At 40.9% G+C, this 24819-nt stretch overlaps 1 protein-coding gene across 3 annotated transcripts; it reads left to right on the top strand.

Moving 5' to 3' along the window:
- Positions 1-3017: 3017 nt before the first annotated feature.
- CCT8 (chaperonin containing TCP1 subunit 8) lies at positions 3018-13744 on the top strand. 3 transcript variants are annotated; one of them, XM_084226463.1, is made up of 16 exons: positions 3018-3168; positions 4929-5019; positions 5639-5718; positions 6893-7042; positions 7299-7479; positions 8197-8258; positions 8819-8956; positions 9391-9569; positions 9686-9752; positions 9833-9920; positions 10027-10142; positions 11399-11470; positions 11637-11801; positions 12197-12316; positions 12760-12858; positions 13515-13744. In XM_084226463.1, exons 1-15 carry the CDS (start codon positions 3109-3111, stop codon positions 12850-12852), a joined length of 1662 nt encoding a protein of 553 aa, XP_084082589.1. In that variant the 5' UTR covers positions 3018-3108; the 3' UTR covers positions 12853-12858; positions 13515-13744. The 3 variants fall into 3 exon arrangements, with proteins under 3 accessions (XP_084082589.1, XP_084082590.1, XP_084082591.1); XM_084226464.1 differs by having other exon boundaries at positions 12760-12884; XM_084226465.1 differs by lacking the exon at positions 12760-12858.
- Positions 13745-24819: the final 11075 nt, after the last annotated feature.

Below are 24819 nucleotides of genomic sequence, written 5' to 3'. Positions count from 1 at the left end.
TGAGGGTAGTATTTAACCCAGGACCTGTAGAGCAATGAGCTAAGTAGTACTTAGCTGACTGGATGTACTCTAGTTGATTAGTCTGTTCCTTCCTATTACATTACAAGTGACATAAGTACAATCTGGGGGAAAGCTAAAGTAACTGCTGCTGCTGTTACTAAGAGAAATATTCTGAATGTTCAGCACTATGTGGTTTCTTTTTCAGGTTTAAGCATGATTCTCTGCAAACTCAGCATGACCCTTAGCCTTCCCTCAAGATGCCACTCACATTTTTTTCACTGGCCAGTATTACTGGTGAAACACAATTGTTCTACTCACACTTCAGCAGATGATTTTCAAACCCTTCTGTTCCATAGCTGAATAAGCAAACAAAAATTAACATTCTGTCCTTCTTGTGAACTTCCCAAGATCTTGTTAAAATTTCATCCTCCTAGAATTTGACAGACAAGTGCCTACAGATAAGCCGGGGATTTCCATATGCACAATTATAGATTTTGGGTGGTGGAAGTGCAGCCAACGGCCAATACCCAACCCTCTGACCTTTGCATGGTCCTTTAGCATGTCAATGTCTATGCAGAAAATAAATGGTGTAGATGCATAGCTAAAAAAAGATCAAGGCCAAGTCAAAGTTGTGATTAGACAGTGAGCCCCAAAGAAATCCTTGTTGTAACACAAAGAGATGTTTTGTGTTAATTCAATACATCTTAATACATAGATATTGTCTATATTCATAGTCACAAACATATATATTATGGTTTTAATGATATTCTGGATTTAAAAAACGTAGGTAGTGCAAGCTTTGATAAAAGCACTGTGCCAAGAAGGCAGTTCAGAAATCATAGCATTGAAGAGTATCCTGAGTTGGGAGGGATCCACAAGGATCACTGAAGTCCAGGGAAGTAAGTGCTGTGGAGGGAGCAGTCAGGTAGTGTCTACTGTTGGGGGGGTTTCTGTGTGGATTGCTGATTTCCTCTGCCAGAAGTATTGTTGCTGTTAGTGTTTGTTCTCTAAACCCATTGGTGTTCCAGCAAATTGTTCTTACCTCAACGTGTGATCTTTACCTTTTATGCTGCCTGTTCTCCTCTCTAGCCCACCGTTTGGTGGGGTAGGGTGGGAAGGAAGGACAGTGAGCAGTGCATGGTTTCAATTGAAGTGGAAGCAATAAACTGGGGAGTACCATTCCTAAATGACAGCACCTCTCAGCCACCTCTCCTTCAGGCTGGACAAGCCAAGTGACCACAGCCACTCCTCACAGGGCTTCTTCTCAACACCCTTCACCATCTTTGCAGCTCTCCTTTGGATGTTCCCCAATAGCTTTATATCCTTATGATATTGGGGTGCTCAGAATTGCCCCCAGCACTTGAGATGAGGCTGCTCCAGTACAGAGCAGAGCAGAGCAGGACAATCCTCTCCTTGGCCCAGCTGGCGATGTTGGGCCTGATATCCCGTAGGACATAGCTGGCCCTCTTGTGACTCATATCCAACTTTCCACAGACCAGAATCCCCAGGTCCCTTTCCCCAGTGCTGCTCACCAGTGTCTTGCTCCTCAGTCTGTCCATACACGTGTGGCTGTGCAGGTGCAGCCCAGGTGCAGAATCTGGCACTTTTCTTTGTTAAACTCCTTACAAATACCTGGAGACACCAGAAGACAGCAGTGGCACAGAGAGATTGTAGATTATAATGAGAAAAAATTATACAAAGACTTATGGAATTAGGGCAAAGTACAAGAGTTATTCAAGCATAAGAGAAGCGTGTAACTTGCAGCCAATGAACACTAACTCCTTTGTTTGCTGAAATGTATTTATAGTAAAAAGTTTTCATAGTTTCCATGCATTGTTTGTGGAAGATCATTGAGCACCCAGGCTTGTGCAATTCTAAAATAAATTGTCAATCTTGAGCATTTAATTATTGGCATGTTGCACACCAAGTAACAAATCTGATTTTTGTGGACAATAACAGGACAAGGGGAAATGGCTGTGAGAGGAATAGCGGATTTGTCTTTACAAACAAGCTGTGGGTCTGCTGGTAGATAAAACTAGCACTGAGAGATAAAAGAAACAATGGGAAGGATTCCACTGATTGATGAATGAAAAAAGATATTTGCTTTTACAAGTAAACTCTAGGTTTCCTGATAAACTAAATTAGATATTGAAAGATAAAAGACACAATGGGAAGAAAACCCCCTAAATTACATAAGAATTAAAAATTAAAAGGAGACATATATTAGAAGGAAATCTTTGGTATCAGGCTTATCGGGGAGTCTGTACCTCTTCAGTACCTCAGCCAATGCGGAAAGAGAGAAGGAAAATGTGCCCAGGAAATTAGGATAAAAAGGAGGCTGCGTCCTCCAAAAATCTGAGAGATCCCAGGGGAATACCCCATGGCCTCTCCCTTTATTTGAATAAAGTCAGAAAGGACTCCTCTGTCTCCATTTTGGACATAAATCTCTGGTGGTTGTGGATTAATTTTCCTAACAGCTACAAAATGAAAGCAAGCAGATTTAGATTGGGTATTGGAAGAAAGCATTTCTGTGAGGGTGGTGAGGCTCTGCCACAGGCTGCCCAGAGCAGCTCTGGCCGCCCCATCCCTGTGAGTGTTTGAGCCAGTTTGGCCGGGCCTTGGAACAATCCAGCCGAGTGCAAGGTGTCCCTGCCCATGGCAGGGGTTGGAACTGGGTGAGCTTCAAGGTCCCTTTCGACCCAAATCACTGTGTAGTTGTTCTAGGATACTTAGTTTTCCTATCTGTGCATTGCGATTCCATTTGGACAAGTAGGTACTAAGAGAAACGCTAGACAGGAGTCGGCTCAGCTTTATGACGTTTATCATCGGTGGCCATGAAAACTCCGCACTATTCCTGGAGCTTCCATCGCAAAGCGTACCGAGGAACGCCCGGGGGAACGATCTCCTGAACGAGACACAGAAAGAAGGAGGGAGCCAACCCGCTCCCCGGGCGGCGAGCCCGGCCAGGCCTGAGCGCGGCCTGAGGGGCGGCACGGGCCCAGCGCGGCCCCGGCCCCGGCCCACCCGCCCCGCGCCTGCGCGGCCCCGCGTTCCCGCCGTGCCCCGCGCGCTCCTGCCGCCGCAGCCCCGGCACGGAGCGGAGCAGAGATGGCGCTGCACGTCCCCAAGGCCCCGGGCTTCGCCCAGATGCTCAAGGAGGGGGCGAAGGTGAGACCGCCTTTGGATGGACGCGCGGATAGATGGATGGACGGGTGCGGGAGGAGTCTCGGGGTGGCGGTGCGGGAAAAGCCCCGCAGGCCGGCAGGGCCCGGCGGCACCACGTGTCCCGCGGGGCGGGGGCCCGGGGGTTCGCGCCGTGCCCCGCTCCCGCCCCGGGGCCCCCCGCTCCCGGCCCCGGGGCGCTGCGGGGATCCGGGCCTGCCCGCCCTGCGGGGCGGCGCCCGGCGCACGCGGCCTTCCAGAAATCTCTGCGGGCCGGGATCCCGCTGCCCGCCCTGCCCTGGGCCCGGCCCTGCCGCTGCATCCCGCCGCCCCGGGGATGCGCCGGGGCCCGGCTCTGTGCCGAGAGCTCTGGCAGGGGCTGGGCAGCAACATTCAGCCGGGCCTGTAGTTGAAGCTGTTCAGAAGTATCCGGGTCGTTCTCCTTGATCTTTTTGTCATACCTTTGTCAGCGATGCAGAACAATGAAATGTTGTCTATATATTTCCTTGCCAATAAATCCGGTTTCACTGTATTTAACGTTAATATAATTAAGATTTTGGTAGAGTTGAAGGACTGTGTCTTAATAAAGAGAAGCTTTCTATGAAAAGTGGGCAGAAAGCAAGCAGGTGTGGCGTTTTTTCTTTTTTATTCGTAGAATCAATAGAAGAGTTTGGATTGGAAGGGACCTTAAAGATAATTTAGCTCCAAGCCCCATCTGGTCTTGGACATTTCCAAGGTTGTGTGTCTACAGTTTTTCTGGGAATTCTGTGCCAGAGCCTCACCACCCTCACAGGGAAGAATTTCAGGGCTTCCTAACAGTTAATCTAAATCTACTTTCTTTCAACGTGAAGCCATTGCCCCTTGTCCTGTCTCTCCAGGGCCTTGCCTAAAGTGCCTCTCTCCAAGAAAGAGGGAAAATAGGAAAGTTTTCCATTTGCTGCTACTTAATAGAAAGAAGAGTGAAGGTAGCAGCTCTGAAAGCCCTTTGTGTTTCTTTTTAGAATCCTTCTTGGAGCCAAATAATAGCATACCTTCAGGGCAGGGGCAGAACAGGGAAGCAGAGTGGCCTCAGTGTTTGAAAATTCAAGGCCAGAACAGCAAGAGTTGTCTCCTGCAAAACAAGGAGGCAGCTGGCAATTTAGGATGTTTGGTTATTACTACTTTTCTCCTTTCTCTTACAGGCTGCACAGTACTTTTTATCCCGCTTTTTCTTTCTTAAGGTCCTTTCTGGGGATCCCATCTTGTCGTAAGGTTTCCAAAATGAAGCCAGGCTGATTGCCTTCTCAAGCACAGATATTTTGCTTCATCATTCTGCTTCTGAATTTTCAAACTGCACATCTTTTGAACGTAGAACTGAGTTAAATGATTTTTGTAGCATACAAAGGTGTGAGTCAAGAAGCATGTACAGAGACCCTTGCCCCTCTCCAATTGGGTCTTGGTTGTTTTCTGTTTCTTTTTGGCACGTCACAAAACTTTTTTGGAAGACTGAGGGGATGCAAACTGTATTGCAAGTCAAGTCACTGTTCAGATTTTCTCTTTGGAAGCTTTTTGTGCCTGCTGAGCTGCCTAGTTGAGAAGGTGTACATAGTAGCTCTCACTGTCTTTGGGTAAGGTTTGGTGTCTGTTTAAACTGCATGTGAAATACCAAATGTATATTAATAAAAAACTTTGAGGGACTCAGTAGATTGACACTGCTTTGATGAGAAATTACTAGTTCATCACTTTTTCCTGTCAGCTTAATTCTGATCAGTTATTGTTCTCTTTAGCATTATTCAGGACTAGAAGAAGCTGTCTATAGAAACATCCAGGCATGCAAAGAACTTGCTCAAACCACCCGTACAGCATATGGACCAAATGGTAAATAAATCCTAGAATTATTGTTGCATTTTTGAGACCAGTGCTGTGTTTGGAGGCTAAACATACCTTGAGAAAGAAGCAGCTGTTTGTCTCTGGGGGAGACACATTGGACTTGCTCTAAAACTGCAAATATATGACTATTTCTTTGTGACTGTAGAAAACAGATTTTTTTTTTTTGACAGCTCTTGAGTTATGCTCAGTGTCTGCTTTTGCCAGTTACAAAAATATTATATTTTATACCTGTTCTCTTTGAAACACAGTATAAAATATATGAAAAAGCATAAAACTTAAAGGAAACATGATAACATGGTAGGTAGTCATACAGAACATAATCCTGTTCAGTCAGATATATGGAAACAAAGTATTCTCTTGTATCATTTAAGTTAGTTATGTGCTGGTATTTCAGAACAGAAAACTGTTTACTCAGAAATTACTGTTTTCTCTTTCATTACCTACATTTCAGGTATTATTTCACAAAAATGTTTTAATGTTCTTAAATTATAAACAGAGCTAACCATTTTAATGTGCAAGATACACCTGAAAGTTAGGAAACAGTGTCTGTGTACATAATGTTTGCATAAGGAATTATTTTTATAAATTGTTTTGTTTTCCCATTTAGGAATGAACAAAATGGTTATCAATCATCTGGAAAAGCTTTTTGTTACAAATGATGCTGCTACTATCCTGAGAGAGTTAGAGGTAAGTTTTCTTGCTTCAGATGATGTCAGTTGTGAACCAGTGTTTCTGCTCATGAGCTGTTGGGGTTCTGACTGTCAGTAAGGAAATGTCACTCTGACAGATTATTTACATATGTCACTTTGGAAGTCATTTGCTTTTTTCACTGAATTTGTAGTCCACAGTGAAGAATATAATTCTTTTGTGAAGCAGCATTAATAATTGTAGGAGATGCTTAATAATTCCTTACTTTCCCCCAGAACCAGTAGGTTTAAAAGAGGATATGTCTAGAAATGCAGTGTTGTGGAAAAGTCTGCATGGCATAGCTGTTGAGTTAATCTCCCAGTGTTACTGTTTGCCATGTTCTCCTGACGCTTAGAATCCATCAATTGAATTTAAGAATCTGAGGCTATAGCAGCATCCTTCTGTAAATGCTGTGAAGGCATGAAAAGACTTTCCTAATTCTTCTTGTGACTTCAAATTTATATTTGTGGCATAACACAAATAATATTTTACTGAATTTTATACTTAGAGAGTACGTAAGTATGAAGTATTTATTTATTTATTGAATACATTGTTCTGATGTTCAGTATGAATAAAGTAACTGTGGAAGTCTCAGTTCTGTTTTAAAAAGATATATAATCTGCATACTAGTCACCTAATTTGATACGTTTTTCCTGTTACTTTCTGGTATAAAATGGCAGGTATAAATATTCAGGAATGTGGTATTTTATTGCTTTTATTTGAAAGAAAAGTGAAGCAGTGCAGTCTTTAAGCAGAACCCTCCCATACTCCCCCCCTTAAAATGAAACTGTTATTTAGACACGTATTTTGTACATTACACATGAATTCAATCTGAAGATCCAAAGTCCGGAGTGTTTTTCTGTTGCAGAACTCAGTTTTGAAGCCACTACTTCCTGTGACAATAGCTCAGAACCAATGTTAAGGATATCTAATATATGTTCTAGTGGCAGTGTTAAGTTCTCTGATTTTTTTTTAATATATATTTTTGCTTTTTCTTACTAGAGAAGTTAGCCAATTAAGAATATCTCTGCTGCTTTCTTTTCCAGTTCTGTGTATTCTTCATATCTCTAGGTACAATTTGAAGTAAGAGAGCTTAGAAAGATGCATAGAAAATGCCTGAAGCTGCAGTCTTAGGTGGTGTGTTAGTCACCAAGATGTGTAACTTCTTTTAAAGGTCCAGCATCCTGCTGCGAAAATGCTTGTGATGGCTTCACACATGCAAGAACAAGAGGTTGGAGATGGAACTAATTTTGTCCTTGTTTTTGCTGGAGTTCTTCTGGAGTTAGCAGAAGACCTTCTGAGGATGGGGTTATCTGTCTCAGAGGCAAGTTGTATTCTCATTACAGTTCACAGAGCTTGAATCCAGATTGCCACTGATCAGTGTTCTTGGGTCATAATACTGGGAAATCATCTGCTTTCTTCCCACCTAATTTTTTAGATGAAGATGTTTGAAGGGGAACCATGTGTGATTGCTTGCTTCCCTTGTGAACTTTTGCATCTGTTAATGTTTTATGGCTATTTGAAAAGCAGTTAAAAGCAGTATGAAGTCTTGTAGTGAATATTTACTGTTTGCTCCACAGGTGATTGAAGGATATGAAAAGGCTTGCAAGAAAGCCCTAGAAATTCTTCCAGATTTGGTGTGCTGTTCTGCGAAGAACCTTCGAGATGTTGAAGAAGTGGCATCTTTGTTGCACACGTCAGTCATGAGCAAACAATATGGCAATGAACGGTTCTTGGCAAAGCTCATTGCTCAGGCCTGTGGTAAGTGGGGCTGGAATAGCTATGGGCACACAGCTAAAAAACTGAGTGGGTTTGGTTATGGTCCTTACATCTTCATGGAAGACTGGAAGGATGGATAGTTTAGCAGGTTGGATTGGATGGAATGCTGTACCTCTGAAATGAGGGTAATCTTCCTCATGTTGAACTCTGCGTTGGCATTGTAGCTCAGAAAAGGTTTGCCTTTCCTACTAGGCATTTCTAGAAGTAGCTTTCAAGTCCTTTTAGTGCAGAAATCCATCTTTCTCCCTCTTTTTATATTGTAAGGAGGACATGCTGTGCTTCACATAAGCTGGTTTTAGTCACAGCCACAGAACAATGGAATTAAGACTGTAGTTCTGTTGAGTTGTTATCCCTTTAGATTTCTGGGACAAAACCTTCATTTTTAATTTCAGTGATTTCTCTAAATGCTCTGCGTTAGACTTACCTCTTGACTCCACCTGTATGAGTGCATATTTGAGCTCAATTAACTGAGCAGCCTGAATAAGTGTTTCTTTTTGATTATTACTTTGTAAAAACAAAATTTCTCTTTCTCTTTGTGCCAGTTATTAGCAGGTTATAATTGTCTTGAATTTAGGCAGATATCTCAAACTACTGAAATTAAGTAGTTCAGAAAAATTCCAAGCATTATTTGTGGTGTCATTGTTCTACTTTATTTGTTAGGCAAGACACATTCATTATTTTTCTTCTTTTTTTCCCCAGTTTCTATTCTTCCTGATTCTGGTCATTTCAACGTTGATAATATCAGAGTGTGCAAAATTGTGGTAAGTTTGAAGTAGCTGGCTTTACTGTAATTATTAAGGTATAGTGTAATGAGGGTTAATCTTTGAACTTGCAGAGTCTTTTCTAATTTTGTTGTGGCAGGTGTACTAAATTTTGCAAATTAGTCTTTCTCTTGTTTAGTGCCTAGTAGCAGCATTCAGAAACAAAAGTCATTAATACTGGAAGTAAACTAAAATGGGAACCTGTTAGACAATGTTTGTTGTTGCTGAATAAGGTGAAGTCTTATACTTAGGGTGTTACGTGCAAATGATGGTAAGGTCTGCTTTTCAGGCAGAGTAGTGCAGCTTTCTGACCACAAATGGTCAGAAATACAATGTTCCCCCATTCATAGAATCAAAGAACAGTTTAGTTTGGGCTGGAACACTTCCAGGAATGGGGCAGCCGCAGTTTCTCTGGGCTGCCAGGGCCTGACCACCCTCACAGGGAAGAATTTTTTCCTGATATTTAATCTGAACTTAACTTTCAGTGATAAACCATTCTCCCTTGTCCCACCACTACTTTCCCTTGTAAAAAGTCTCAGATTCCATTTATTTCCTTTCAGGGTGCTGGTATTTCTGCTTCTTCAGTACTGCATGGCATGGTTTTTAAAAAAGAAACTGAAGGAGATGTTACTTCTGTCAAAGATGCAAAAATAGCTGTGTATTCCTGCCCTTTTGATGGTATGATAACTGAAACTAAGGTATGTTATAGCTCAAAATAAGTTACATCTCTATTTATGCATATGTGCTCTTATTTTTAGACTTAGCTATAAATATTCTTGACACTTGGTGATTGAGATATTTTGGTGAATATTGATTTTCTTAGTATAGAAAAGTTCTGAACCTTGATTGCTTCACAGGGTTTTTGAGCTAGGGGAAATGGTGTTGGTTTTTTTGGGTTATTTGAGCCATACTACGGCTTGAATTTCTGAACCCCAGGGTTGTCTAGAATTGTCTGGTGATTTCCTTTTTTTTTTTTTCTGTTTTGTTTTACCCTGTTGCCTGGGGAGCCTGTCAGTATTACAGAACAAAATGACTTAAGGCTTGAAGATAGTTTGAGAGACAAAATGGTTTGTCAGAAACTTGTAGGTATATGGTTTAATGCTGAATTTTAACAGTGTATGTGTTTTACTAGGGCACTGTCCTAATAAAGAATGCTGAAGAGCTGATGAATTTCAGTAAAGGAGAAGAAAATCTAATGGATTTGCAGGTCAAGGCCATTGCTGATAGTGGTGCAAACGTAGTAGTAACAGGTGGCAAAGTGGCAGATATGGCTCTTCATTATGCCAACAAGTACAATCTTATGTTAGTAAGGTAAGTACTAGGAGAGCATGAAAATGTTTGGTCTACCAGATTTATGAAATGTACTTGACAAGTTAAGACAATACTTCTACATGTGTTAACGTTGTTTTGGAAACTTGTTTTTAAAGGTTGAACTCCAAGTGGGACCTGAGAAGACTGTGCAAAACTGTTGGTGCAACAGCCCTACCCAGACTGGTATGTACTTCCCAAATGAGGTGCAGGAGGATGAGAACTGATGAGCAGGTTCAGTTCTTAACTCATGTTTTTCTTTCTAGACTCCCCCTACTCTTGAAGAAATGGGTCACTGCAATAGTGTGTATTTATCAGAGGTTGGGGATACACAGGTTGTGGTGTTTAAGCATGGTATGTATGTTCTGTAGAACTGCTGACATTGCTGTTCTAAAGTGTGTTTGTATGTGTTTTGGATATAGATTAATGAATTAATTCAGTAATACATGTTTCTGAGCAGAAAAGGAGGATGGAGCCATTTCTACTATCCTCATCCGTGGATCTACAGACAATCTGATGGATGACATAGAGAGAGCTGTTGATGATGGTGTCAATACTTTCAAAGTACTCACAAGGGTAAGTCATGAGAACACTTGAGGTATCAAAAGTGAGAAGGGGATCAATTTAAGGCAAGGCTTGAGCCTGCTCTGTGCTCATTTGCTACCAAAGGCAGTAGATAATAATCTGCTTCGGTGCCTTCTGGAGCTGGAGAGATGGCTGTGTGGTACTGAGGTGTGGAGGGCTGTGTAGGGTAGATGGCTGTTGTTGTGAACACAGGGTACACAGAAGGTGGTGTTTAACATGGACTGCACTCAGTTTTCCAGTAATGAGTGAGTGCTTGGAGGTGGATTACCTTTACCACTTTTTAAAGACAGCTCTTTCTTGACTTACTGCCCAAATGTTTTGTAATGTTCCTTGGAAACGAGGCACAGAAGAAAAGCTAGATAGCTTTGTCACTTGGGATCAGGAGAAACTGATGGGTTGCAGACTCAGTTTCTAGTTCATTGGTGATAATTCATGCTTCCTCCACATAGTACAGGTAGGTTTTTATGGATGGAAGAACTCGGTTTTACTGAGGATTTTTTTTGTGAGAGCAGTTTATGTGGCCTTAAATATTATTATTTAATTTTTCTTTTTTTATTAAAAAAAAAATGTTCCTGTGTTTACTTGGAAAGCAGCATGCAAAAATTGTTAAAACTGTTAGAATCTTAATATCCTCTGCATACCAAGACATGGACATTGATTTTGAGTACAGAAATGCTGTGCATTTATTATTGCCTCCAGGAGTTGTCCTGTTTTAAGATTTATGATGATTCCTTTAGGGTAAGAGACCAGAGTTAATAAGTAAATTCTGTTTTGCCAAAGGATGTACAAAATGCTTAATTTAAAATGCAAGAAAACAAAACAAAAAGTTCCAAAACGTTGTAATACCTGTTGACATATTAAACTTAGTGTACAGTAGATGGGTTTCCTGTATGGTATTTCCCACCAAAATAATGGAAAAAATGAGAAAATCTAGGAATGCTGTTACACTTAACCAGGAGTTGAAATTTCTTTTAAAAAGCCAAAAAATCCGAGACACAAAACCCACTGCATTATTATTTTGGTTTTTACAAAAGGAGCTGTTTTTCTTGTAAGACATTGGAATGAATTAGTAAATTCTGGTAGATTTCCCTTATAATGCATGTTTGTTCTGAAGTGGATTCTTAATAAATCTGTGTGGAAGGAATAAAGTTCTGTTGCATTCTTGATTGACTAGAAAAATCCTAAAAAAATAAGAAGTAATGGATGCTTTAAGCAAAACATGGTGTTTTGGTGTGGTCTTTCCACAGGATAAACGTCTTGTTCCTGGAGGTGGTGCGACAGAGATTGAATTAGCCAAGCAGATCACATCTTATGGAGAGGTGAGACAAACAGGATTCTTGGCTTTTCATCTTCACACGTCTTACCAAAAATACAGATATTATTTCATACCAACATACATATTTGTGTAATAACAAGTGTGGGGGGAAATGCCTCCCTGTCTTACAGTTTTTGAAATGCTGACACAGTTTTCACCTTCATTTTAAGACTTGTCCTGGGCTTGACCAATATGCCATCAAGAAGTTTGCTGAGGCATTTGAAGCCATTCCTCGAGCACTGGCAGAAAACTCTGGAGTAAAGGCTAATGAGGTCATATCCAAACTTTATGCCATGCATCAGGAAGGGAAGAAGAATGTTGGATTTGATATTGAGGTAAATAGTCTCTGATGTTACTTGTTGCCCTGCAGTGCAGGGTTATACTTAATAGTACTTCCATCAATATGAAATATTTATAGATTATTTTAAATTGTTGGGAGCTCTGTGTTGCACAGTCTAGAATAATAACTTTTTGGAATTTAAATCCTTAAATGTTCTTTTTATCAGCAAACAGTTCCGTGTAGTATAATGACCTTATCTTAGAGGTGGAGGGGGATACTGAACTAATGTGACAGGCAGTATGTCTTCAGTAATTACTGACTTTGTCTTCCTGCTAATGGATTAGGAATGAAGGTTTTCTAAAGGGAGAAGATGAGATTAGCAAAGTGATACCACCTTGCTAGGTGAAAGCCTGAGAAAGTTTTGAATGATGCTTTTTCCCCATCTGACAGGCTGAAGCTGCTGCAGTGAAGGACATGTTGGAAGCTGGTGTGTTGGACACGTATCTTGGAAAATTCTGGGGTATCAAGCTAGCTACAAATGCAGCAGTAACTGTCCTAAGGGTTGATCAGGTAAGTTTTTGTGCATTTGGGTGCTGAATTAAAACCTGGCTGAACCCTCTTGCAAATAGGTGGAATATCCTGCAGATTCAAGGTGTAAACATAATGCTACTTGAGAATGTGGTTTGTTCATTTCTGGAAGCCAGGAAGAGCTTGTAATCTGGAATGTGGCTGCTTCTATTGCAGTACTGTTAATGTTTGTTGGGATGTTTTTATAAAAGATTTTGTTGATATTTTGAAGAAAGTTTATATTTGTATCCAGAGAGTTATGTTAACTTCTGTAGGAACAAGCTTTAGTAGAAGAAACCTTCTCTCATATTTTTACATGAAAATCCAATTTTTAGGAAAAATAGGTTACCGTCTTGAGGATAATAGGTTACCGTCTTGAGGATAAAAATCTTTCATTATTTTGTGAAACTTCAGCAAAAATGAATTTGCATGTAAAATTTTTGTAGATTATTATGGCAAAAACAGCAGGCGGTCCAAAAGCCCCTAAGCAACAAGGCCATTGGGATAAGGATGACTGGAAAGATGAGCCTGAAAACTAGAGTGCAGTAAGCTCTGTTTCTCTAGCAGAGAGGTATCTGTGAGTGCATGCATGAGTTCATTGACAAGCACATGGAGATTGTATGCTCCTTGAGAACACATAACACTGCTGTCTTCTGCTGTGTGCTGATTGCTACATCTTGTATTTGTGCCCTTTGCAAATGGATTCTGCTCCTGAATCCAGATTTTCATGGAAGGGATGATAAGTGCAAGTTCAGATTTGCCTTACTTGTCCATGTAGCCAGGGCAGAGAGCGAGCTTCAATGTGGTAGGACTGATGGACTTCATGGTTTTAAAGTGTGATACTTAGAGACAATAACTGTGAACAATCGCTTTGATAATCCTTTCTGTAGTGTGCACCCTGTAAACTAGTCTGCTGTTGGACTATTTAAGCACTCACTTTCTGTAGACTAACTGAAGTCTTTGCATGCCAAAATGAGGTGAAATAACCTTTTTTTAGAGTATCAGGGCTCAGCCTCTACCATTCTTAAGGAAAAAAAAAAAAGTTAATATCTCAGTTAGATGGATATTCACTGACTTGGGTTCAGAGTAGGGAAACTGCATGAATGTAGTAAATGCTAGCAGTCAGCATCATGCAGCTGTAGGAGAAGGGTTCAAGCCTGATTTTAACATTAGCTTTTTCTGCTTCTCTATTCTCTTCAAGATCATTATGGCAAAACCAGCTGGTGGCCCAAAACCTCCATCAGGAAAGAAAGACTGGGATGAAGACCAAAACGATTGAACAATTTAACTGTATTTCTTAAGTGACATGACTTTGTGAGTTTTTTAATATCCCAGTTGGAGCCTGTCACAGTGTTTTGCTCTTGCCTTTAAATTATGAACAGTGTCCAATGGAGTGCAGGACTTCAAACACCTCAATAAACATACTCACTGCTAAAATGTTGAGTTACTTCATTTGGAGCTGGCATGACATGTCATTCCCAATCTGTGAATGTGTAGGGTGAATGACACTGTGGCTGTGATGGGCTGACCCTTGGCTGGCTGCCTGACGTTCTCTCCCGATGAAGAAGGAGGCAGAACTTCTCAGGGGCTGAGTGAAAGGGGGAGATCACATACCAGTTCCTGTTGTGGGCACAAGAGACTCAGGGTGCAAGGAGGCTGACCAGGAGCCTGCTCTGCAGGGAGTTCATGAGCCATGATTGTTGTGCTCCTTGGCCAGTACTGGAGTGTAAACAGTCAAGAGAATGTTGAAATAATTTAGTGTTGGCAGCAGGTCTCCTGCACTCAGTAGCCCCTCTCCTGAGACCCCACTTGGAGCACTGTGTACAGATGTGGTGCCTCAAACCTAAGAGAGACAGAGCACTGTTGAAACGAGTCCAGGGGAGGGGCTCCAAGTTGATGAGGGGACTGAGCAACTTCCCTATGGACAGGGGCAGAGAAAGTCAGGGCTTTTCAGCCTGGAGAAGAGAAGGTTGTGTGGAAACCTCACAGCATCTTCCAGTGTCTGAAGGGGCTACAGGGAAGTTGGAGAGGGACTCTGCATCAGGGACTATAGTGAGCGGACAAAGGGGAATGCCTTCAAACTGAGATAGGGGAAATTTAGGGTTGATACACAAGAAGAAATTGTCCCCTGTGAGGGCAGTGAGGCCCTTGCACAGGTTGCCCAGAGAAGCTGTGGCTGCCCATGCCTGGAAGTGTTTAAGGCCAGGCTGGATGGGGCTTGGAGCAGCCTGGTCTAGCGGGAGATGTCCATGCCCATGGTCGGGGTTTGGAACTGGATGATCTTTAAGGTCCTTTCCCACACAAACCAATTTATGATTCTATGATTTATTTTTTTTACTTGCATCTCTCACCTCATTCTTTTAATTCCCAACGCTCTCAAAAGGGCATCCTGACAGCAATGAACTGCATCACATTCTAATGACTTTAAAAATAAATGCTGAGCAGCACTAGCCAGCATGATGCAGAGGACTGGAATCTTTCAGCTGAAACCCTCTGTTAAGATTAATCTTAGGAAGTAAACAGCTTATATGTCTCCAAGTAGCTTGAAAAGAGAACTGCACTTGAAATCCAAGCCACTTCAATAATTAATCCTTTTACTACTCTTGCCAGCGCTACTCTATCTCACAACCAGAAGGGAGTGGAAGGCTAAATCAAGTCTGGAGCTATCTTATGCCTAAATAAGGCTGCCATACAACAGCCCTACGAATGCTGGCTTTATAGTCAGTTGGTGAGGCTGAAAAATAAACTCAGCAAGTTTTCAGAAGGATTGGCATACTGCTGTAGTCAGCTGCATGAGGGCCACTGCTGATGGCTCTAAGGGTTACAAGAACAAGATGCCCATTTCTTAGTAAGGCTCTTGTGAAAAATGCACTGAATGCAAGCAGCTGCTGCTCTAGCTTGGCAAACCCAAGATTTTATTCACATGAAAGCCAACATGAAGCTTATGGAGAAGAGAACTTTAAAGTTACAAGGCAGTGCAGGACCACTGGTCCTTATCCCTGCTCTGTGGAAAGGCTACATGGGACTGCCTGTAGTGAGAGTGAGCCAAGCACTCAGCCTTGCCAAAGGACCCGCAAAAGAATTCCTGGAGCATTTGCAAACTTGAGAGCTCTTCTATTGGACATAAACCAATAGTGAAAAGAGAGCTGAAGCTGCAATTATTTTGGCTCTTAAGATGGAGAAACAGCTTCTTATGCTTGGAACCCAGGTCTAAAAAACGCATGGGAACACATGATGGCCAAGATTAACTACAGTTCAAAAGTAGAGCCGGTTGCTTTAAAGTGGAAAACCTGCTGATAAAAATTTATATCAACACTAGTGATTTGCACGTTCCTTCTCATATATATATATATATATAGCATTAGCACATTTTCTCAAAGTGGCAGAGACTGTCGTTACAGCCAGGCGTTTCCAGCTGCAGTTCTGACTGACAGCTGGGCCAGGACAGAAGGCATTTGCCAACCTACCCTCTTTCCTGTGCAAACTGACCTTGGCAGTGCAAATATTTTCACATTCTTTCATTGTGGCCGTGTCCAAGCAGCTAGAGGTCACGCAGGAGGAAGTGTCAAGACAGATGTTTTCAAAGTACCTCCTTAACAGCTTTTAAACTGCGCACAATGCTCGGTATCTTCTTTCCCAGACAGACCTGCTGTCACTTTTTCAATCTCATATTGGAGTATTTACCAATATAGCTGGATGGGACGTGCCTGAGCTTGTCTGGCACTTGGTGCTGAACCAAATAGCGGCACTGTGGTGTTTTCACTCCAGAGACACTTTTGGCCAGCTTTGTGTGGAGCTGAGCACATGGAGGCAAGTCCAGGCATGCAGGAGCTCTGGTGGTGGCGGGATGGAGCTTCCTTTCCTGAGAGGGGGTCCGCTCCTCAGGTTTACCTCTGGCAGAGAAGCTTTAGGGCAATGGTGAAGGAAAGGAGTTGGTTCTGCTGGAGGGTTTTGATCCAGAGCTTTATTCCAGCCCACAGGCCTCTGAATCCAGCAAGAGCTCCAACAGAACTGCCCCAACCGCGTGGTTGCTTTTCCTTTTAACCCCGGGGAGAGGGGGAGGGAATGGGTAAGGGATCCCACCAACCAGGTACATGAGAGGAGGTCTTAAGGGAAAAAGGACACCTGGATGGCCCAATGCCTCCCCAGGGATAGAGGGCATCCTTTGAATCTGCCAATCACTCGATGCTCTTCTGGAATTCCAGGACTGACAGACAGTGCTGGGAGGGGAAAGGAAAGGTGACAGACACACCTGGGAGAGAATTATCAGGGGAGGGACCCAAGGTTCTGAGGTAAACCCTGAAATCACAATGCAACACTCTCACATCTTTGCTGCAAACGTCCAGCAGCTGTTTGCATAGAAAAAGGCTCCAGAAATAAAAGCGAGCCTTGGGCTGCACCTTCCACCTGCCCCACGGAAGCCACGTCAAACTCAGCAGTGCACTCTGGTGCACTCAGTCCTTCCCTTCTCCACTGCATCTACCATTGTGTTCTCTGCACCTTGGAACCTAAAGGTAGGCACAATTGTTTCCATAGAAGGGTTGGAAGAGGCATAGGTAGCAGCTGAACTTTAATCCTTACCACTGCCACACTCCTTTTACACCCAGTACGCTGCAGCCACCAGCCCGGTGCTCTGTGGCTTCATTCTTCGACTCTTGTAACCAGTCCTGCTTTTACTCTCCTGGAGGGGAATAGGCATCTATTTCTCACACAGATCATTGTGGCAGCAGCCAAGGGCTCTAGAGCACTGCTTCTGCCAACAGACGCTCGGGCCAGGCACTTACATTCTCAGTAGTACATAGCCCCATACTCTGCATCTCTTGTCGTCCGAATAATACCAGAAAGCATTTCACAGAGAGAAAACGTGCCAGGACAACAAGCTTGGCTGGAGCGTACCCCTGAAACTGGTGGAAATTTGTATTTGCATTACATTCAAGGGGCAGTCCTCTTTCCTATACAACCTGCAAACCGCTGTCAGATCACAGTGCTCTCTGCCCGCTCCTTCTTACCTGGAAGTACCGATGTGCACATTACAGCCTCGCAAGGACAAAAGGTCCAGAGGGATGTCACAGTGCATTCGTGCAGCACAGACGCTGAAAAGTGGCAAGGCTGAATGCCTTCGCTGAGCTCCAGTTCTGTGCAGATCACAGAACGAACTGGCAGAGTACCGGGACGTTGTTTGCAGCATCCCTCATTGCAGAAGTCGAGAAAGAGCTCGTTCACAGAGTGAGGTGAGAATACACTTGTAGCCATGGGACTCCATCACAAAACATGGGGATAAGCACTTTCTTACACCTTCACTGCTGCAAAGGCTATGCAGCTACAGATAACCAAAAAGCACACGTCAATACAAAAGATGCTCTAATGTCCTCTTCTCATTGCCCAGCTTGTGGTGCAGGGTTGTGCTCTCTCTTGCATAGAGAAGGACTAATCCAGCAAAAGTGCTTCTCTTCTGGCCTCTTTCCCTACACGATAGCTACATGGTCAGTTTCGGCTCTGGAAAATGAAAAAGGCTCAACTGTACTTCGAGCTGAGAAGAAACCTTGCACAGCACGTAGCGGTTGTGTGCAGTATATGCACTAAAAAGCAGCAAATCTGAATGCCTTTGTTGGGCATCACAGCTGTCCGGATCACAGAAGGCAAAGAATGGAGCAGGAGAGCACAGGGCTTGTGTGAGCAGTGGAGAAGTCCAGCAACAGCTCGTTCAAAGAAATCAAAGGATTGCAGCTGGTAGGCACTCAGTATTAAACCATTAAGAAATGTTAGAACTATTTAAGTTTACCATTTCTAAGATTTTCTTTCCACATCCAGAATATACCTGTGGAATACAGTCTTTCCTTGAGTGTGGGAGAAGAGGAACAGAAACCCACAGGAAACGTTAAGAGTTTCACTTGGTAGCTTTGAATATTGTATTGAGTTAACAAACACCATCCTATTTATTTCTATTTAATTAATTTTATAAATATCTGTTTTATGAACTTCAAATATGGGATAATTTCTTATTAACTGTACGAGTCATAAGTGATAGATTTGTAAGAAATAGTTGTATCATTATTGTTTATTATGTACATATAGGTTTTGCACATATATGTACAAAAAGGTTTTTTCCCGAAATAAATCAAATTTTGACTACTGATACTAGCTGTTTGTTTACCATAAGGGAAGTAGCAAGAGCAAAAAAAAGGCAGCTGGAATGAATCTATCTGTGCTTTTTGAGAAACCTTACCCTTCAGCTGAATGACTGTTACCCTGAAGCAGGACAGAAGATTTGAACTGGTTTTACCTTTATGGAGAGATAAAACCTAAACCCAAAAATTTTTGCCAAATATTTTGAGAAACTGCAGTGCAGTATTTGCATTCACAGAAACTACTATTCAATGAAATATATGATGACATCAGTTCAATACTTTTCCATATCTTGAGAGGCTGTTCCTCCAACCAATCTACTTTTCTATAACAAAAAGGAGAAAAATAATTTCTTATTTTATTTGTTCTATACTACAGTGAAAGAGCGGCCTATGCTCTGAACAGAAATTGTATAGATAGTTTGGTTTAGATTAAAATGAAAATATAAAAAAATATGTCATTTCACAGGGACAAAAATGTTCAATCAAATGGCATAGACAAAACCATTGAAACAGCAGGGCAACCAAGTCAGGTGTAGTTTAAGATGAAAAGTAGAAACTTCATTTTCTCCTTCACTGTGTCTGAAATTAAGTACCAGTTGATACTGTATGGTTTCATTTCATTACTCATACAGAACATTCTAAATATCAAGAAGGGATGCATCCGATTTCAATAAAAATTTCAAAAGAAACAGTGTTTGGGTCCAGTGTAGATACTGGTCTGTACCTGGCAGTACAGTTTGCCCTACAGATGGAATGAAATGTTTGACCCTCTGAAACTCAAGGAAATTTATTTCAGTGCAATCTAAGAATTGTGGGAAGTAAGATAATTCTATAGAGAAGCACATTGATTCGTGGTTAAAGATACAGCAGTTCTAAAGAAATCAATTTTGATGCAGTTACATGTTATTTTCTGCAAGGGACACTTCTTTGATCTCAGGCTTAGATAGGTTAGGTAATAGGGATTTTTATGTTTATTTAAATATCAGTAAACTTTATCTTTGAAGAAATCACAAGTTTTGATTTAAAAAAAAAAGAAAAGATAAAGATATGTGTGGGTGAAGAGTTGAAAGTAGTCTATCAAAAAAGGAAGAGACTAGTTCTGTCCAATAGATAACCTGAAAGGACACAGATGATAATATTATTCCATCTAACTGCAAATCATAACTGCATTTTAAGATTAATGGGAAGTATTAATATTTAGCAATACATACTCCCATCCTATATTCACTAGACATTAATGAGCATTCAAAGAATGAGCAAAATCTGCAATTAGAAGGCATTTGTCACTTGGGCGGTGTCATTGATCAACATCAGCTTTCAGCAGTATATTTGATTTCTATTAAAAATTATTTATTTTCTATCCTTAGTAAGTATCCACAGAAAGATCCAACAGCTCCCATTCATGTGCACATCCTGTGATCATAGACCAGACAGGGGTTGTCCATTTCTGAGGTTCTTTCTCGACAAAATTTGCATGAACATACTTAATAATGGTGAGAAAAGAGCGTATGCTTGGTGTCCTAAAAAAATTCTATCTAAAAGTGCAACTGCCCAATACTTGTATAGGCAGCAGAGAATTCCTAGTTTGTTCATCTGATATGCTAGTCTGTCTCCTTTGATTCTTCTGGGGAGCCTGGTTTGATCATGTTTCCAGATATGCCAGGTGCCTAAAGTGAGATTGAAGGTTTCCACATTAGGAAAGACTGCAGCTACAACAAATAGAAAGATGTTAATGTCACTAATGCTTTTCCACTCTTTTTGGAAGAAGTTGGTTTTTATAAGTAATAATAATAATGGGAAAAAAAATCTCTCCAATCCTCAAGGAATGGAGTTGGAATTTTTATGCTGATTTTTCATCTTCATGTGACTTATGAAGTGATGGAAAATTATGCATTGCCTCACTGCATTATCACAAAGCATATTTATCATGGTTTAGTTTGAATGACAAATTTGCCATTTCTTTCTCTGTTATTAAGATTTTAAAAACCAAAAAACCTAGACCAAAATCAAAATAAAGAGATAAAATAGACTATGTGAAACAAGCAAAGTAGTGTAACTAGATGTACTGTTTAAGGAGGTATATTCATTGAAGCAATGAAATTATGTTGCTTGAAGAGAATATAAATATTTTCCCATTAACCTGGCATTTATTTAGCTGCTATTAACATTCAAAAGGATTTGGCCAAAGAAGCACAAGAGCCATTTTGAGATCTTCACCACTAGGGGATGCCAAAAGAAAATATAAAAGTCATCTTGTCCCTATAAGCATACACCTCAAGGTATTTCATACCTTGTCTTTGAATTCTGAAGTCAGAAGGCTGAAAAAAAGAGTATTAGTAGAAAAAAAATACCACCGAATAATCACTACAATGTAGTGATTACTAATCAAGATACAGTAAAACTTTGTAATGGAAGAAGCAGCCTATTTGGTATGCAAGTAGTGCTCTGAAAAATTTGAAGATAATAGGACTATTACACAATAAATAGTAGGGTTGTAAAGAATCAGCCAATATGTATCACCACAGGAAAAATACCCTTTTATTTTTTTCTTTAAGGAAGTATCTAGGTTTGTATTTATGATTTTAAGCCATCACAACTATATATAATTCATTGACATTTCTCTCTGAGTTTGGCAATGGGTTTATAGGTTGTCCTATGATTTATGACTTATCATTTATAGCATATCATTTTTAATACATTTTTCTAATTGAAGTTCTATTTATATACCGTGTAGTAATTAAAACAATGACTTTTATTAAATGACTTACTGGGTTGAAATGTCATTTTGCTTTATTCCTATTGACTTGTTTGTTGTTTTCAACATATTTTTTCTTTGCAGCATTAGCATTCTGTTGTGCAGTTGCATTAAATTAACAAAGCTAGGCAGGCATTCAACCAAAAGACTTCAGTTACACGATGCTCAAAATTGTGACATGTAACTGCTCAGTTCCAGCAGTAGAATTTACAATGCAGGTGACTAAGTTCACATAAACTGTGATTTCCATAAACCTCTTTGAATACTGGAGTACTCCACATGGAAAACAGAAAATAAGAAAGGGATAGACTCAATTGGGTTGCCTAAACTGAACTGTCATGGTCTGGGAATCGCAAGACATGGAAGATGTGAACCCATTGGAACAAACCCAAAGGAGGCCACAAGGGTGATCAGAGGTCTGGAACACCTCTCCTATGAAGGTAGGCTGAGAGAGTTGGGTCTGTTCAGCCTGGGGAGAACTTACAGCACTCTTCAAGTATCTAAAGGGGTCTACAAGAAATCTAGAGAAGAACTTTTTCCAAATGCATGTAGTGGCAGAACAATGAGGAACATCTAGCAAATTACAGATCCATCTACTTTCTATTGATCTTGTGAGAATAATCATCCCAGCTAGCATTTACACCTCTGAAAGGTATGGGAGTTTGAGAGAAGATGCAGCCACAAAGCTTTGGGAAAGAATGTAAATGAAGAAAATTAACTGGTGCCCATATGTATATATTGCACAACTGTGTTCACTATGGCTCAATTCGTTGGGCAGAGAGTTTTTATTAGTGCCAACTGACATTTTTTATGGCTTGTAACTTAGGTTTCAGTGCTGTGCTAATCAGATCTTGGTGTCATAAATACTTTGCAGAGAGTGACATATCTGACTTTGGCAGAATAGGGTACTGTTCACCTTGACACTTCATCTGCCTCTCATAATGTGTCTTGATATTGCCTTAAACTTAGCAGGAGAATCTGAAAATTACCAGGAAGTTGAAACAGATGAAACTAATATGGTTATACAAAGGGTACAGATAATATTTTTATGTTTTATGTAATATGGTATATTTTCAGAAATTTAAAAAAATATCCTGTAACTAGCAAATATATTCAGTTCTGCAGTTCAACAGGCTACATTAAGTTATTATTTCCATTGTTCAAGTTATATTTCTTGAAGAAACATGCTGATTACTTTGTATTTACAAGGTTATTCTTTTCTAATCACCTATTGCACAAATGGTAGTCGGTTGTGCTGCATTGCAGCATCAGTTCAGTGCATCAAAAATCTGTGTATAACGGGGAGACAAGCCTCCCATCTTTAGGACTTCTAGCTAGCTTTTATCATGTTTAATTTGCTTCATAATTCATAATTACTTTCTTTCTGATTTCTTAGAAGTTGATAAAGAAGAATACACAGACTACTTAAGTAATAAAAGTGCAGAACCATTCTTCTGTACAAATTAGCTGCTGAAAAAGTTAAATTTCCCTTCTTCTTAATGCTGTCTAAATCCCAGTTTCCAAACATAGCCTCCATCAAGACACTGGACGTCTCCTTCATTTAACCTCTATCTGCTGTTGTCAATCCACACATTTCCTCCAATTAAGAACTCAAAGAACAACATTTAAAAGACCTTTTCTCTGGACAGGAGCATGCTGAAAATATTTCTGTTGCAGTAATAAATAAATAAATAAATAATTGTGTATTTTATCTCATTTCCATGGCAACAAAGTCTTCTACCTGGGAGAAATATACTATCAAAGCATAAAATATATTCAAACAATTAGGTTAGTCAGGTAGAAAAGAAGAACAGGTTCTGGAAACATGTTTTGATGGAAAGAATTTATACTCACCTTCACTGATTCCCCTCTGAAACACATTTAACTTCATCCTTCCTTTAATGTCAATTTGTCTGCTCCAGCAGAAGCACAGTGGCCCTCTGTTCTGCAAGGTCTCCAAAGGTAGAGGCTCTGAAGACTTGCTATGGACTTTTCTAATGTCTTCTAGCCATTAGAAAATTTAAATAATAATTTGTTCCATTCTTTTTTATGTAGTTCACTATGTATACAGGCTGCAGGTTTTTGCATTTGCAGGAAGTTTGTATGGATTTGAAAATTATCCTCATAGAAGAGCCACAAGAACATTCTCAGAACCCTTTTTAATCATCTTCAAACGAAGCAATTCTCACAATAACCTAACTCATTAATTACTTGCAAGTGAGTTGAAGAAACATGGCAAAGATAAGTAGTGTTCAACTGCAGAGAACCCTAATATTTTAAATTAGTAAGCATGGATGGACTGCTTTTTTTTCCTTAGTTGACCACAGAACCAGGGGTCCTTTGCAGGAGGGTGTTTGGATTCAGGATGACACTGGCAGCTAAGAGCATGGCTACATAGAAGGTGCTACTTTCAGACCAGAACATTCAACTGCTTAAAGGCAGCTAGGAGAAGAGCTGACTAGTGACAGCTCTGACAGGAGGAGTCCACAGCTTACCCCATGGGAACAACAGTAACACATTTCAACTTAAAAAAAACATTAATTTCAGAGGACCAAGCATCAGTAAAAATAAAAGATAAGTAAAGACGTCCTAGTGCTCTTCTGGATTTGCTAATTACATTTAGACTCAATGTTCTTAAAGGTCTTTTCCAACCAAAGTGATTCCATAATTCTCTAAGTGGCACATCCTGCTTGTCCCGGTTTAGGGCAAATTTGGGAGAAAATCTCCAAAGGGGGCCCCCCAGAATGCAAACCCACATGGCCCTTCCCCTGTAGCAGGCACAGGGGCTGGAAGGCCTCCCTGGTGGTCAGCAGCCTAGGATAGGAAATGCCTGGTCATGATGACTGGACCTAAGAAGCCCCCTTTTCCTCCTTTGGACCCTTGCTTATCTCTCTCTAAGACTATGGGTCACATTCCCCTCAACCCCTACTATTGGACAATTCCCAAAACTCCTGTACCCTATATAAAGCCCTACTTTTGCCCAGTTTGGCAGAAGAGCTGTTCCTGAGAACCTTTGCAGAAGACATCAATAAAGACATCCCTGTGGAACCTCACACACACAGCCTTCTCCTCTCTCTCTGCATCTGCCAAAGGCACGTAGCAAGCCAAGAGCTGAAATCCCAAATGAGCTGATAATCACTACAGAGCTCATCTCACTAAGAGCTGAGCTTGCTGAGGTAGCCTGTGGCTCTGGAGCCTGCCTGAGGGGACTGCACAGGTCATGCTTAACTGGGCTTCTCTGTCTTGGGCACCCCTGGCAGCAAGTGGAAGAAACCTGTTTATTTACATTATAAATGAATTAGCCAATTTGATTAATAGGGAGAATTTATTCAATATTTAAATGCAATCATAAAAAGGCCACAAGCAAAGATCAGATCGGCTCTGAACCAGGCTAACAGCATCAGGTGAGACAGGTGGGGCACTCTGGCTCCTCTCCTCTGTGCATCACAAAGACACAGCTCTCACAAAGTCTTTTTTATACATTTCCAAGCTCCGAGGGTTGCCTGGGAGGGTTTCTTGCTTTCTTATCATTGATCCTATCCTTTTAGCATATTCATGTACTTTTTCATTTCTTGCTGCCACTCTTACTGAGAGTTTCCCAAAGCTGGTAAATAATTCACCTT

This window comes from Fringilla coelebs (genome assembly GCF_963513975.1).
Source record: "Fringilla coelebs genome assembly, chromosome: 2".
NCBI lineage: Eukaryota > Metazoa > Chordata > Aves > Passeriformes > Fringillidae > Fringilla > Fringilla coelebs.
Note: the sequence above shows the minus strand (reverse complement) of the source record. Positions and strands in the feature narration are given on the sequence as shown.